At 35.0% G+C, this 13,632-nt stretch overlaps 1 protein-coding gene across 1 annotated transcript in view; it reads left to right on the top strand.

Annotated features, from left to right (window-relative positions):
• SYCP1 (synaptonemal complex protein 1) overlaps nucleotides 1–13,632 on the top strand; it is an 82,932-nt gene that overhangs the window by 1,126 nt on the left and 68,174 nt on the right. The window contains exons 3-9 of the mRNA XM_070745690.1: nucleotides 449–568; nucleotides 1,327–1,393; nucleotides 2,677–2,723; nucleotides 6,419–6,583; nucleotides 8,403–8,470; nucleotides 9,769–9,842; nucleotides 11,625–11,683. Of these exons, the coding sequence (XP_070601791.1) occupies nucleotides 449–568; nucleotides 1,327–1,393; nucleotides 2,677–2,723; nucleotides 6,419–6,583; nucleotides 8,403–8,470; nucleotides 9,769–9,842; nucleotides 11,625–11,683 (600 nt within the window). The remainder of the gene's footprint in view (nucleotides 1–448; nucleotides 569–1,326; nucleotides 1,394–2,676; nucleotides 2,724–6,418; nucleotides 6,584–8,402; nucleotides 8,471–9,768; nucleotides 9,843–11,624; nucleotides 11,684–13,632) is intronic.

The raw sequence follows: 13,632 nt of genomic DNA on the forward strand, positions 1-13,632 counted from the left end.
TAAGAAATGAAAAGAACACATTTAGCAATTCAAAAACTGTCTAAACTGAGGCTATAAACTGAGAAGATAGTCATTCATACCTAAATGATTGTATCTCATAGAAAGGCAGCTTACTATGATCTTATATTCTAAGATTCATATTTGATCCCAGTCTGTGTCATTGCCTAATGAATAATGATTTATTTAATTGAAATTGGCTTTTAAATATAAGAAATATATAATTTTTATCTTTTAAATATAAGCAATATAATTTTTATCCCAACTATTAGAGTAGTAACAATGCCAGCCTACTATGTAGTATTAGTCTACTATGGTATCAAGTAGTAGATTATAATCTGCAGAGTATGAAAAAGTGCAAAGAGAAGCAACTTGATACAAACAAGAAGTGCAATAAAGCATGAAACATTACTAAATGTTATTTTGAGATTTGAGTCTGGTGTCTTTTTAGAGTGAGAAAGAAGAAGAGAAATCTTTTAAATTTACATTGTTTGTACCACCAAGACTGAGTAACACTCAGGTATCTGCAGTCAAACCACAATCAAGTACACGGGATGAGGGTTTCTTTCAGGTAAATATGAATATATCATTTTTAATCTAAGTAAATGCAGAAAAATGTTAGTTTATCTTGTAAAAAAAGAATAGAAGAAGAATTGAATAGAAGAAAACTTTTTAATTAAAAAAATAATTTCAACATTTATTAAATATCAAGGGCATGAAAACATTGGAAATGAAATAAAACATTTCAGATTTTAAAATTAACATATTTAATTGCTAAAGGTTTGGTCCTAAATTGAAGATCTAAATCAGTTCCCAGTTTTCCTTCATAACCAAAAACTGCTTATCAGAAAGACCCACCAGCACACTGGATTGAAAAAAGGAAGTTTAGATCCCAAGATCCAAGATCTCTAGCCCAGTATGCCAGTTTCTTTGCTCTCTTTGAGCTAAGTCTTTCTAGCCTTTAGAAACACTGCTTTCGCTAGCTTTCTGGCAATCTTTCTGAAGGGTGGAAAGACTGGAAAGTCGTTTTATGCTTCAGTGCTTCAGAAAGATCCTGTTTGGTGATCTTTGTTGCTCAATTGAAAGTTGTGTGTAAGAGATCAGAGGTGTGGAAAACTATGCTATTTCAATGAACTTAAATGCACATAATATTAGATTAAAGTCAGATCTGTTATTACATTTTCTAAGACTTTAATAGTTTTAACATGTCCTGTAAATGAATAATTAGTTTTAATTGACTTTTTCATTATGAATCATAATTTAATTTATACAGTATCGAAGTGCTGTATCTGAATTAATATAATATTACTATTTTTATATTTTTTGCAGAATTTTAGTAATGGAAAAGAAGAATATTATAACTTGAAAAATATTTCAAAACATACAGAAGTCATTGGTACGTTAAAGGATGGATTGCTTAATTTAAAATTGCATTGTTTTATATATGTAATTGATAGCTTTTCTTTAATTTTTTTTTAAATAAAATATATACATTTAGAAACATTTTCTCAATTATCTTTACATTAACCGTCAAACCAATCAGAAAAAGAAGCGAAAGAGAAAACCATAGACATAACAAAAACAAACTATACATAACCACTCCCCCCTTTTGTCCCATTGACAGCTGAGTCCTTATTTATCAATTTATCATACGGTGCATGTTACCAGCGAATACTATTCTGTCTTATGTATAACCAACTTTCACATAAATTTATCTTATTTAATCCTATTTTCCTATCTTCTCACATCTATATTCAATTATTGCAAGATTCTAAACAAAACTACTATTTTAACCCTTTACAAGTCTTTTATACAGCTTATTTTTTCTCCCTTTTTTCAAGCCATTCATAAAAATCGTTCCACGTAGTACTTTGAATCTTCTTGGTCTTTAAGTTCCATAGTCATCTAGTTCTGCACAATCAAGTATTTTTCTGATCAGACTTCTTTTGGATGTTGTTGTTTCTTGTTTCCAATATTGTGCAATATTTATCATTGTTGCTGTTGTTATGTGTTGAATTAGATAGTAATATAGCTTTTCTATTACATTTCTATTTTTTATATTTCATTTTATTTTTCATTTATGATTTATGGTAACCAGATAAACATGCGCCCAGTAGGAAATGTATTATATTATTAATATCCTCATTCAATATTATTTTACTACATTAACAACAACAACAACAATAATAATAATAATTTATTAGATTTGTCCTTTTATCCTGATTCCAAATATTCACAAACATAATTGATAAAATCCATGAAACAGTGTTTAAAAAGCCACTATATCAAACCTGACAAATATTATTGACAAATAAAACTCCAAATATTTATTTATTTATGTATGTATTTATTTATTTATTGATTTGATTTGATTTGCATGTCACCCCTCTCCGCAGACTCAGGGCAGCTATAAATAAAAATGGTATCCCTACATTACTACTAAAATTCACTTTTTATCTTAAATAAGAAATGCCAATAACAAAGAGGCCAAAGTGGGAACAAGAATTGTTTCTAGATAAGATGTAAATGAAATTGTTCTTGTCATGATAAAGGGAGATATTATTTTTTTATACACATTTTTTCACATTTTATTCTTCGTATTTTTTTTGTTGGTAGTTTTTATCTTTGTAACTATAAACTTTAATAAAATCATTACAAAAGTAATGTTTCATTTTACAGACCCTTCTCCACAGAAAGTAAAGCTTGTGCCTGACATAGAGCAAGAGGTCAGTTAATTATATAATAGAAATGTTGTTTTAAAATTTGGATTGCATTAATTTGGGAGTTTGGTTATATTGATTGTTAATTTTTTGGTGAGTTAATAAAAAGGTAGCTGTAGGTCAGCAGGATATACTCCATGTCAAAATGAAATAATATTCCTATCAAAATACAGAATCCTATTTACTCATGTATATAAAATAGCATTGGTGCATTTATGAATTATCTGGCAATGTATTGGCAAGATGCAATCTTTAGTACAGTTTTATCTGCACTTGTATGAAATAGTTCACATTTTTAAATATAACAATTCTTTGTGTATCATTTATTGTTTAATATCTTAATACATGGTTTAGATATGGCAAGTTTATTATATCTTTATCAATTTAGGTATTTTCCTCTTTCTAGATAAAATAATAAACTTTTAATATTTCACTATTTCTTACATGTATATAATGTGAATATTACTGATTTCATCCTTTGTACAACAATACTTTTGAAACTACATGAATAAGAAAAAAACTTTTATTGAGGGAAAGGTAACTACAGTGATCCCCCGAGTTTCGCGATCCCGATCATTGCGAAACGCTATATCGCGATTTTTCCACCCGATGACGTCACTCCCTTACTTTCTCATCTTTCTTTCTCTCTCTCTTTCTCTATCTTGCTTCTTCCTCTCTCACACTCTCTTCCTCCCTCTCTCATCTCTTTCTTTCCTTCTCTCTCTTTCTCTATCTCTCCCCCTCTTGCTCTCGAGCGGCGGGCGGCACCCAGGGAAGGTTCCTTCGGCCGCCCACCAGCTGATCTGCTCGGCAGCGCGGCAGCAGCGAGGAGCCGAAGATGGGGTTTCCCCGTTGCCTGGGCAATGGGGAAACCCCATCTTTGGCTCCTCGCTGCTGCCGCGCTGCAAGCGAGCGGCAAGCGAGCGGCAAGCGAGCAGCCGGGCGGGCGGGCGAACGGGCAAGCGGCAAGCGATCTTGGGGTTTCCCCTTTGCCTGGGCGGCGGGAAGACCCAGGGAAGGTTCCTTCGGCCACCCAACAGCTGATCTGCTCCGCAGCGCGGCAGCAGCGAGGAGCCGAAGATGGGGTTTCCCCCGTTGCCTCCTCGCTGCTGCCGCGCTGCGGAGCAGATCAGCTGTTGGGCGGCCGAAGGAACCTTCCCTGGGTCTTCCCCGGGTCTTCCCCGCCGCCCACACGCAAACTCCACCATCTGCGCATGTGCGGCCATGGAAAAAGGGGCGCGCATGCGCAGATGGTGTTTTTACTTCCGCACCACTACATCCCGAAATATCGATTATCGCGAGGGGTCTTGGAACGGAACTCTCGCGATAATCGGGGGATCACTGTATTCATATTGAAAAATATGGATGAGAACCAAGGCTACATACCATTTATCTTGCTTCTCTGATCAAAATTTATACTTAGTTTAATGATTTTTAAAAAAATTTAAACTGTTTTTTCTGATTGCACATGACAACCTGACAGTTTCATGGATTATGAAATTTAGCCATTCTTAAAGAAAAATTCTCATAGCATGAAGCTTGTTTTTTTTAAATAAAAACTTCAGACTTAGTTTTTACTGAAAATTAAACTGCTTTAGGTCAGTGATGATTTTTTGATACAAATATGTAAGCAAATTAAAAAAAAATTAATACAGTTATGAAATAAATACAATTTCCTGAAGGATACTATTAAGAAGTATTTTTCAGAGTACAGTGAAACCTTGTCTTACGAACTTAATTGGTTCCACGACGAGGTTCGTAAGGTGAAAAGTTCGTAAGATGAAATAAATGGAAAAGCGATTAATGCATGCAAGCCCAAAATTCACCCCTTTTGCCAGCTGAAGTGCCCGTTTTCGCGCTGTTGGGATTTCCCTGAGGCTCCCCTCCATGGGAAACCCCACCTCCGGATTTTGTGATGCTGTAGGGGAATCCCACCAACGCGAAAATGGGCACTTCGGCTGGCAACGGAGGTCCGGAGGTGGGGCATCCCAGCAGCGATGGGTTTGTAAGGTGAAAATAGTTCGGAAGAAGAGGCAAAAAAATCTTAAACCCCGGGTTCATATCTCGAAAAATTTGTATGATGAGGGGTTCATAAAACGAGGTATCACTGTACAACAGTACAGAGTTCACCCAAAAGAGGGTGAAAACTTGGGTGTGTCTTATACACTGAATGTAGTCCCAGCCAGCCAGCCACCCCTACCCTTTGGCCTTTGCATCCCAGCAATTTACCTCCTTGCAGTAAACAGAACAGAGCCTGTGAAGCCAAGCAACTCATTATCAATTTCCTGACTCTCAGCTGATTGAGGCTGCAAGACAAATCACACAGTAAAATAAAAGTGAAACTAAAGTGTAGCTTTAGCTGCAAAGAGAGGCAGAGGCAGAATTTTACTTTCTTGTGCTAATCATTTGCTGAATCTGGATGCAAGAAGATAAGTAATAACTATAAATGTCTATAGAATGTTCAAATTATTGGACTTTTTAAAAGACTGCTTTATTATTGTTCTAGATAGCTTAACAAAATGAAGAAGCTTTTTAAAATAAATGCTTGATCTGAAGAGGCCAAGTGCTTTTGTATTTTCTTTTAAATAATAGAGAATAATGTATATTTCCAGAAAGCCACATTGGTTTTAAAAATCTGTAAAAATATAATCTGATATATAACAGTGCCTTGTTTTAGTATTAAGATACGTTAGCTGAGCTAAACCCTGATTTAGTCATGTTTGGAGTAACTATTGAAATAATTGGGAAGTATGTAATAATTTATTTATTTAAGAAAACTTTCTGGCATTAATATACTGCCATTTCTATGGGTCAGGCATACATGCACATAAATACACAGCTTATATCAGTGATGGCAAACCTTTTTTCCCTCTGGTGCCAAAACAGTGTGTGTGCACATGCGCAAATGCTGGGAACATTGTTAGCACCTGGTTAGAGCTGGAAAGAAACATTCAGAGCAAGTAAAACAATGAAAAAAAACCCTACAAAGAAAGGGTTTGGAATACATTCTTGGCAGAGTGTAGTAATGAAAGAGCTTGCAAGCCAGTAAAAGCTGGAACATTGTTAGCACCTGGTTAGGGCTGAAATTAACTTACTTAGAGCAAGTTAGAGTAATGAAACAAACCCTGCAAAGACTTAGGGCTTGGAAAACATTATTCACAGAGAGTAACAATGAAAGAGCTTGGGTACATTAATAGCACTTTGTTAGGGCTTGAAAGAATTATCTGGAGCAAGTAAAGCAATGAAAAAAAACTCCTACAAAGAAAGGGTTTGGAATACATTCTTGGCAGAGAGTAATAATGAAAGAGCTTGCAAGCCGGCAAAAGCTGGGGACATTGTTAGCACTTGGTTAGGACTAGAAAGAAACTTACTCAGAGCAAGTTAGAGTAATTTAAAAAACCGTAACAAGACTTAGGGCTTGGAAAACATTCTTCGCAGAGGAAACAATGAAAGAGCCTGCAAGGTAAGAGCTGGGAAGATCATTAGCAGCTAGTTAGGGCTGGTGGGGGGGACACCTACATTTAGAGTATAAGACACACCCTAATTATCAGCCTCTTTTAGGGAGGAAAAAGGTGCATCTTATTTACCGGAAAATATGGTAAATGTATATCCAAGAGTAAGTTTAATTGCAAATGTGAGAACTAAAAAGAGATGATACATGCTTAACTAATTATTTATTACACTGAAACCTGTTTTTGTAGAATACTGAGACAATGAATGAGCTTTATTCAAGGCTTTACAAAGAAGCAGAAAAGATCAAGAGATGGAAAGTCAGTGTACAATATGAATTAAAGGAAAAAGAGAAAAAATTGCAAGAAAATAGAAAGATTATTGAAGCATTGCGCAAAGCTATTCAAGAATTACAGGCAAGTGTTTATTGTCCTTTGAAATGAACTTCAAAATAAAGTAATAAAGTAAACTATTTTTGTAAAAAACATGTATTATGCAATTTTAAGATGAGTTCTGTGAGTGTTTTATTATTTTTCCATTGTATGTTAGTATAATTATAGACAATAATCTTTCTGTTTCCCGACTCATCTCACTAAAAAATTCAGAGATTTGTCAAAACTGTTTTTTCTGATTGCACATGTCAAGACAGATCGTGGATATGTTTATATATGTTTGATTCTATAAAATTCATAGAAAAATGACAATAAGACTCACCCTTCACTAGAGTGAACATAGAAAATTGTTAAATAATCCATTTGTTTGCCAGCAATTGATCTGCCTTATCCTGCTATCTCAGTTTCACACAAATATACATTGATTTCTCACTCTCCCCTGCCCCTTTAAAAAAAAGATAACATCCCTAACTTCACCATGGTGGTATGGCTTCATTCTTGCTGGTTTAAAAACAACACTATATTAAGCTAATTTTTAAGTCATGTTATCATGCCATTGCAGTTGGATCCTAGGAGCTGGTAAGTGAGATGAATTGGCCACTCCTATCCATAATTATCTTTGTTTTTATGGTAATTTCATCTTGAAATATAATTTCCTTGCTAATGAGTAAGACAACAGTGATGCAAGAATTTGCAAATGGACAATAATACAAATGATTATATGATGAGTATACAGTTATGACAAAATAAAATCAGAACGTTCGTTATATTTCATTCTTGGGATTCCCAAACATTTTTATACAGCCTGGAAAAACTTTTAGAATTTAAGCTCTGTTGAAAAAAATGTGAATAGTTTTCATTATATTCACCCAGAATATTTCCTAAAATAGAATTAAATTAAGAATTAGAATACGGTAACTTGTAGAAGTCAATCATAAAATAATAATTTTCAGGTACTGATTATCCCCAAAAAGAAATAATGGGATGGGTATCCATGAATGCATTTAATATTAAATAGTAAATATTAAATAGTAGAACTGTATTTAAAACAGGATTTGTATTGGATTCTAAGATCTGAGTTTTGCTAGCTACGTATTGCTGGTTTCCCCCCAAAAGAATATCTTATAGTTTTTTCTTTGTTTCTCCCTATGGGGGTTACACATCCAGACTTTCTACTGTTTGGAGAAAAGGAGTGCTGTTTGTACAGTATATCTCTAAAGTATTTTCTCTTTTTAAAAGATACTTCCAGTAATGATAACCATAGCTATTCATGGCCAGTATTCTCTTTCATTATCTTAACAACACTTATGGATTTGGAATATTTGGGAACTGGAATAAAAGTAGGAACAGTCTGCCATTTTTATATACAGGCTGATTGACAAGTCACAGGCATAACTCAAAATCAAGGTTGAGGCAGTAGGGAATGATCCATTGCTCTTTGGAACTTCTTCATTATGCCTGTAATCAGGCACAGTGCAATAGAGCTGTATTCAGAAGTGGTTCAAGTGATAGTTACTTATTGGCATGGAACAACACCAAGCTAGCAACTGTTACTAACGCAACTTGTAAGCTCTCTAAAGTCTTTGCACTTAGCACATATAACAAAATCTGGCCTACCACTATTAAGGAGAGTAATTGGCAGTAGTTTTGGATGTTATGCTGGAAGAAGAAATAACTATTTTCTTCACAACCGCACAAATTGTACTAGCATACTTTTCTGTCAAACCCAGGATTGAAAAAATATATACACTAACACAGTCATGAAGATAAGTCCATGTTTTTATATTTGGGAGTCACAATTTATTCAAACTAAAATATATCATTTGCATCTTTATGAATTTAGTTTGAAAATGAAAAATTAAGCCTAAAACTTGAAGATGAAATACATGAAAACAATGAACTTCTAAAAGAGTAAGTGATATTACTAAAATATTACTAAAATATTACTAAAACAAATTATAGAACTTAAATTATAGATTATAGCAATTGGCAATACTCTTCTGACTGGCTGATTTCAAACAATGCTAAGTAATATATTCATAGCACAGATCATCTTTAATTTAAAACCACAATTAGACTGGAATTTTTTGTCCTAAATCATAAGTCAAGGACTACCTGTAGTTGAATGGGAAATGCTTTAGGAAATCCTAGGGCTGGTGGGAAAGTTGAAATAGTGAGAAAAATTCCTCATGAAAGGACACCGTTGTTAAATTGTTATCAAGGAAAGAGATCGATGTGTCCGCATCCAGTCGACCTTGCAGTAATTATTGATATATATCTTGGCAAATTTATTCATTCAAACTTGTATGCTGCCATTTCGCTAAAGACAATCCGCTGTTTTGAAATGATAAATCTTCAGCTTGACCCATCTCACATAGTTTTTTTAATATAAATAATTTGTTATTGCTGAGCAAACTAAACAGTTTCTATACTTTTATCAAACTATGGTATCAGATCTATAGTTTGATAGCATATCTACAGGTAGAATATTTTTGATGCATCCCAATAATGTTTTCATCTCATGATAGCCTATGAGCGAAGTAATCTTTAGCTGATTCTGGTGATAAAGTAACAATTTCTCTTTGTTCTGACATTACCAGGAATAGCTGGAAATTACATCTTACCACCATTTATTACACTTGTATCAGCCTTCTATTGGATAGAATTGAGAAAACTTGCAGTGATTGAGAAAAGAGGCAGAAGAGCATTGGTGTAAAACTCACATCGTCATAGTATCACAAGACATATTGGGACTTTTTTCCACTTTGCTAAACTGAGCATGGGCTAGTGTATGACCCATCTGGGCCGGGAGTTTGACAGCCCTGCAATAGAGGGTTGGCTACAATTTCGTAAAGAGATTAGCAAATTTAATATCAATAGTGTTCTTGCTGGTCAGGGATAGATGAAGAGCATGTACATTTCTTTTCTCAGCTATGGAGAAACGTTGTATGACAGTTACATTATGAATAAGCAAGCTTCCTTCCACAATGAGGCATTTTGTTAAAGCAATCAAGTAAGCTCTTAAAAATTTGCACCCAGCAGCACAAATCTTTTCCTCCCCTTTGTTAAGAAATAGGTCTTTTACTTTAATTTGAATCAGGTGAGGAAACTACTCCACAATTTTTAAATTGATCTGTAAAGAAATTTCTTTATAAAGTAAGGAACTATGATAGCAACATAATGTTGTTAATGTTATCTTTTCTCTTCAGAAGCAATGCTACAAGACATTTGTGCAACTTACTTAAAGAAAAATGTATGCAATCAGTAGAGAAGTGCAACAAATGTAAATATTCTTATCTGCGCTATCTTTTCCACACTATAAATCGTAAAAAATACTTATATATGAATAAAAATATTAAATTAATTAATTTTCTAAATTTGTAAATAAAAAAATATGACGTGGTTCTTCACAAAAAAATTTATTATATGTACTATAACAATGATGGTGAATCTTTTTTGGATCAGATGCCAAAACAATGTTTGTGCATGTGTTAGTGTGCCTGCACGTGCTCATAGTAATGCCTCCCCCTGTGCATGCGCACAACCACCCGTGCATGCGCACAACCCCCCATTGGTCCTTCCATGTGCAAGTGCACAGGCTTCACTGACGTCTCTGGACTCCTGAAGACTGAGGAGAGCAAAAAATGGATCAACGGGCCAACTGGATATTCAGAAACAAACTTCCGGTTGGCCCATTGGGCTGCTTTTCACAGTCTCCAGGGTTCAGAAGTTCATTTACGAATTGGGCCATTTCTCTCCATCCCTAGGGTTCAAGAGACTTTCCTGATGTCTGGGGAGAGTGAAAATGGCTGAAAAGAAGGCCAAAAATGAACTGGCCAACACGTGCATGTATGCTGGAACCGATATAGTGCCCTCAGATATGGTTCCATGTGCCACAGATTCGCCATCACTGTACTATAAAGTAATCCTTACATTCAGAACTACTTGTCTGGTCAGTTCCTCAGGAACTATCATGCCTAAATAGGAGTTTACTGATAAAAATAAAAAGGTGTTTTAAATTAAAATTGTTTACTTGGTTGAGGATAGAATGGATGGGTAGATGGATGGATGGATAGATAGATAGATTATGTGTCTTTAAGTCAGTGGTTCTCAAATAGCGGGGCACCCCCCGGGGGGTGCAAAGCAATGCCGGGCGGGCACATGACCTTTGGAAATGTGCTTTTTTGCTGCAGGGAGTAGGATGCACGTTCTATCTAACACTTGTACTGATACCTCCGTCACGTTCTGTGGTGTTGTGTCCAGAGCAGCCTATGCTAAAAGAAAACATCTTGCAAGTTCAATCAAACTTCTTGAACTCGCAAGACGTTTTCTTTTAGAATAGGTGTCCTGGACACAACGGCAAGGAACGGCGTTACCGATACAAGTGTCAGGTAGGATGCGCGTCTCGTGGAGTGGCACTGTTTGAGGGTGGCAGGTCGGGTGGGGCGCAAGATGCACATTGGCGGAGAGTTGGGGGTGCGCAAAATGTGTACTTCTTTCTGGGGAATGTTACAGAAAATAATTGAGAAGCACTCTAAGTCAATGTCAATTCTTAGTTCTCACATAGGTAGATTTCCTCCAAGTGGATCTGTTCCTAATGTCATAAGTCCACCAGTGTAGTTGAGTGTACTATATTACTGTTAGTGGTCTTTCTTTTCTTCAACTTTACCCAACATTATATACTTTTCAAGAGCTTAGGTCTTCCTATAATGTGTCTTAAGTATGGTAATTTGAATTGAGTCATTTCTGCATCTGGTTGATTTGTTTAAAGAATCATTTGTTTGTTTACATGGCTAACCATGATAATCTCAAAAGTCTTCTCAAATTCCAAAATTCCAAAATGTCAAGAATATAGATAGGAAAGCATTTTTAAAAATAAGATTTATAGACAAATTGATAGGACAATCAATTGCTTTATTATGACAGATTATAAAATACTCTGTCCTAAACACCTAACATTTAATCCTAATTTAATTCTAAATTGAAATATGTATTATTAAAGCTGATATTTTTTTATTTGACACACTAACATTTTTTACTCTACATATCATTAATTTTGTTAAAGATGAAGGTGAACGAGAAGAAACCAGACAAATGTATGTGGATCTTAACAATAACATTGAGGTAATACACTGAAAATACTTAAAATAATTAAATGTTTAGACTTGGTTTAGTAATGCATCTTTAGCTGGATCCTGAGGCCATTAGATGATCTTTTAGCTAAAGATGGATGAAATGGTACCTCAAAAAGCAGAAGGTGATTGTGGTGATGCATCAATTGCTGTGGCCTTTCCCCCTTATTTGTTCTTTAAATTATAGTTATGAAAAACTCAAGTGAAAATATAGTTGACTGTTGACCAGCAAGCTGTGGTTACATAGTGGTTAGAAGGCACTATTGCAGATTAATTCTCCTGACTGCCAACAGTTCAATTTCCACTGGCTCAAGGTTGACTCAGCCTTCCATCCTTCTGAGGTCATTAAAATGAGGACCCAGATTGTTGGGAGCAATATACTGATTCTATAAATCGCTTAGAGAGGGCTGTTAAACACCATAAAGTAGTATATAAGTCTAAGTGTTATTGCTATATTTGACTATTGTTTATTTCATTCTGTTTTAATGTTTTCGAAAAGGTTTATTGATTTATTTCCTTTATATCCTACCTAACAACCTGGTCCAAAGTCATAGACTGATTCTGGATGAGCATGGAATTCTCATTATCGATCGTATATATCATTCTACCATATCATACTAATTCCTAATAAATAGTATGCCATCATATCATATATAGAAACGAAGAAACATAGAAGATTGACGGCAGAAAAAGACCTCATGGTCCATCTAGTCTGCCCTTATGCTATTTCCTGTATTTTATCTTAGGATGGATATATGTTTTTCCCAGGCATGTTTAAATTCAGTTACTGTGGATTTACCAACCATGTCTGCTGAAAGTTTGTTCCAAGCATCTACTACTCTTTCAGTAAAATAAAATTTTCTCATGTTGCTTCTGATTTTTTCCTCAATTAACCTCAGATTGTGCCCCCTTGTTCTTGTGTTCACTTTCCTATTAAAAACACTTTCCTCCTGAACCTTATTGAACCTTTTAACATATTTAAATGTTTCAATCATGTTCCCCCTTTTCCTTCTGTCCTCCAGACTATACATATTAAGTTCATTAAGTCTTTCCTGATAAGTTTTATGCTTAAGACCTCCCACCAGTTTTGTAACCCGTCTTTGGACCCGTTCAATTTTGCCAATATCTTTTTGTAGGTGAGTCTCCAGAACTGAACACAGTATTCCAAATGTGGTCTCACCAGCGCTCTATAGAGCGGGATCACAATCTCCCTCTTCCTACTTGTTATACCTCTATGCAGTCAGAAATCACTACTCCTAAATCCTTCTCTTCTGAAGTTTTTGCTAACACAGAACTGCTAATACAACACTCAGATTAAGGATTCCTTTTCTCCAAGTGCATTATTTTACATTTGGAAACATTAAACTGCAGTTTCCATTGCTTTGACCATTTATTTAACAAAGCTAAATCGTTTGTCATATTACAGACGCCTCCAGGAATATCAACCCTATTGCACACTTTAGAGTCATGCGCAAATAGGCAAACCTTCCCTACCAAACCTTCCCCTATGTCACTCACAAAGATATTAAAAAGAATAGGACCCAGAACCAGACCCTTATGACAACCACTTGTAAACAGTCTCTGCTCAGAATACTCGCCATTAACAACAAGCCTCTGATATCTACGCTTCAGCCAACTGCAAATCCAGTGATTAAGTCCAATCTTCACTAATTTATCTATCAGCTCTTTTTGTGGAACGGTATCAAAGGCTTTGCTGAAGTCCAGAAGGCAATATCCATGGCACCACCTTCATCTAATACCTTTGTGACATAGTCAAAGAATTCATTAAATAGTTTTTATTTAAATTCTTTAAAAACATAACAAAAAACAAACAAACATACATTTACAAAATACAAAAAGAAAAAGAAGGGAAAAAACAAAATAAAAACAACATCACCATAACAAATAACAAATAAAGAATTCAATGAGATTAGTCTGACA

This window comes from Erythrolamprus reginae, chromosome 3, assembly GCF_031021105.1.
Source record: "Erythrolamprus reginae isolate rEryReg1 chromosome 3, rEryReg1.hap1, whole genome shotgun sequence".
NCBI classification, from domain to species: Eukaryota; Metazoa; Chordata; class Lepidosauria; order Squamata; family Dipsadidae; genus Erythrolamprus; species Erythrolamprus reginae.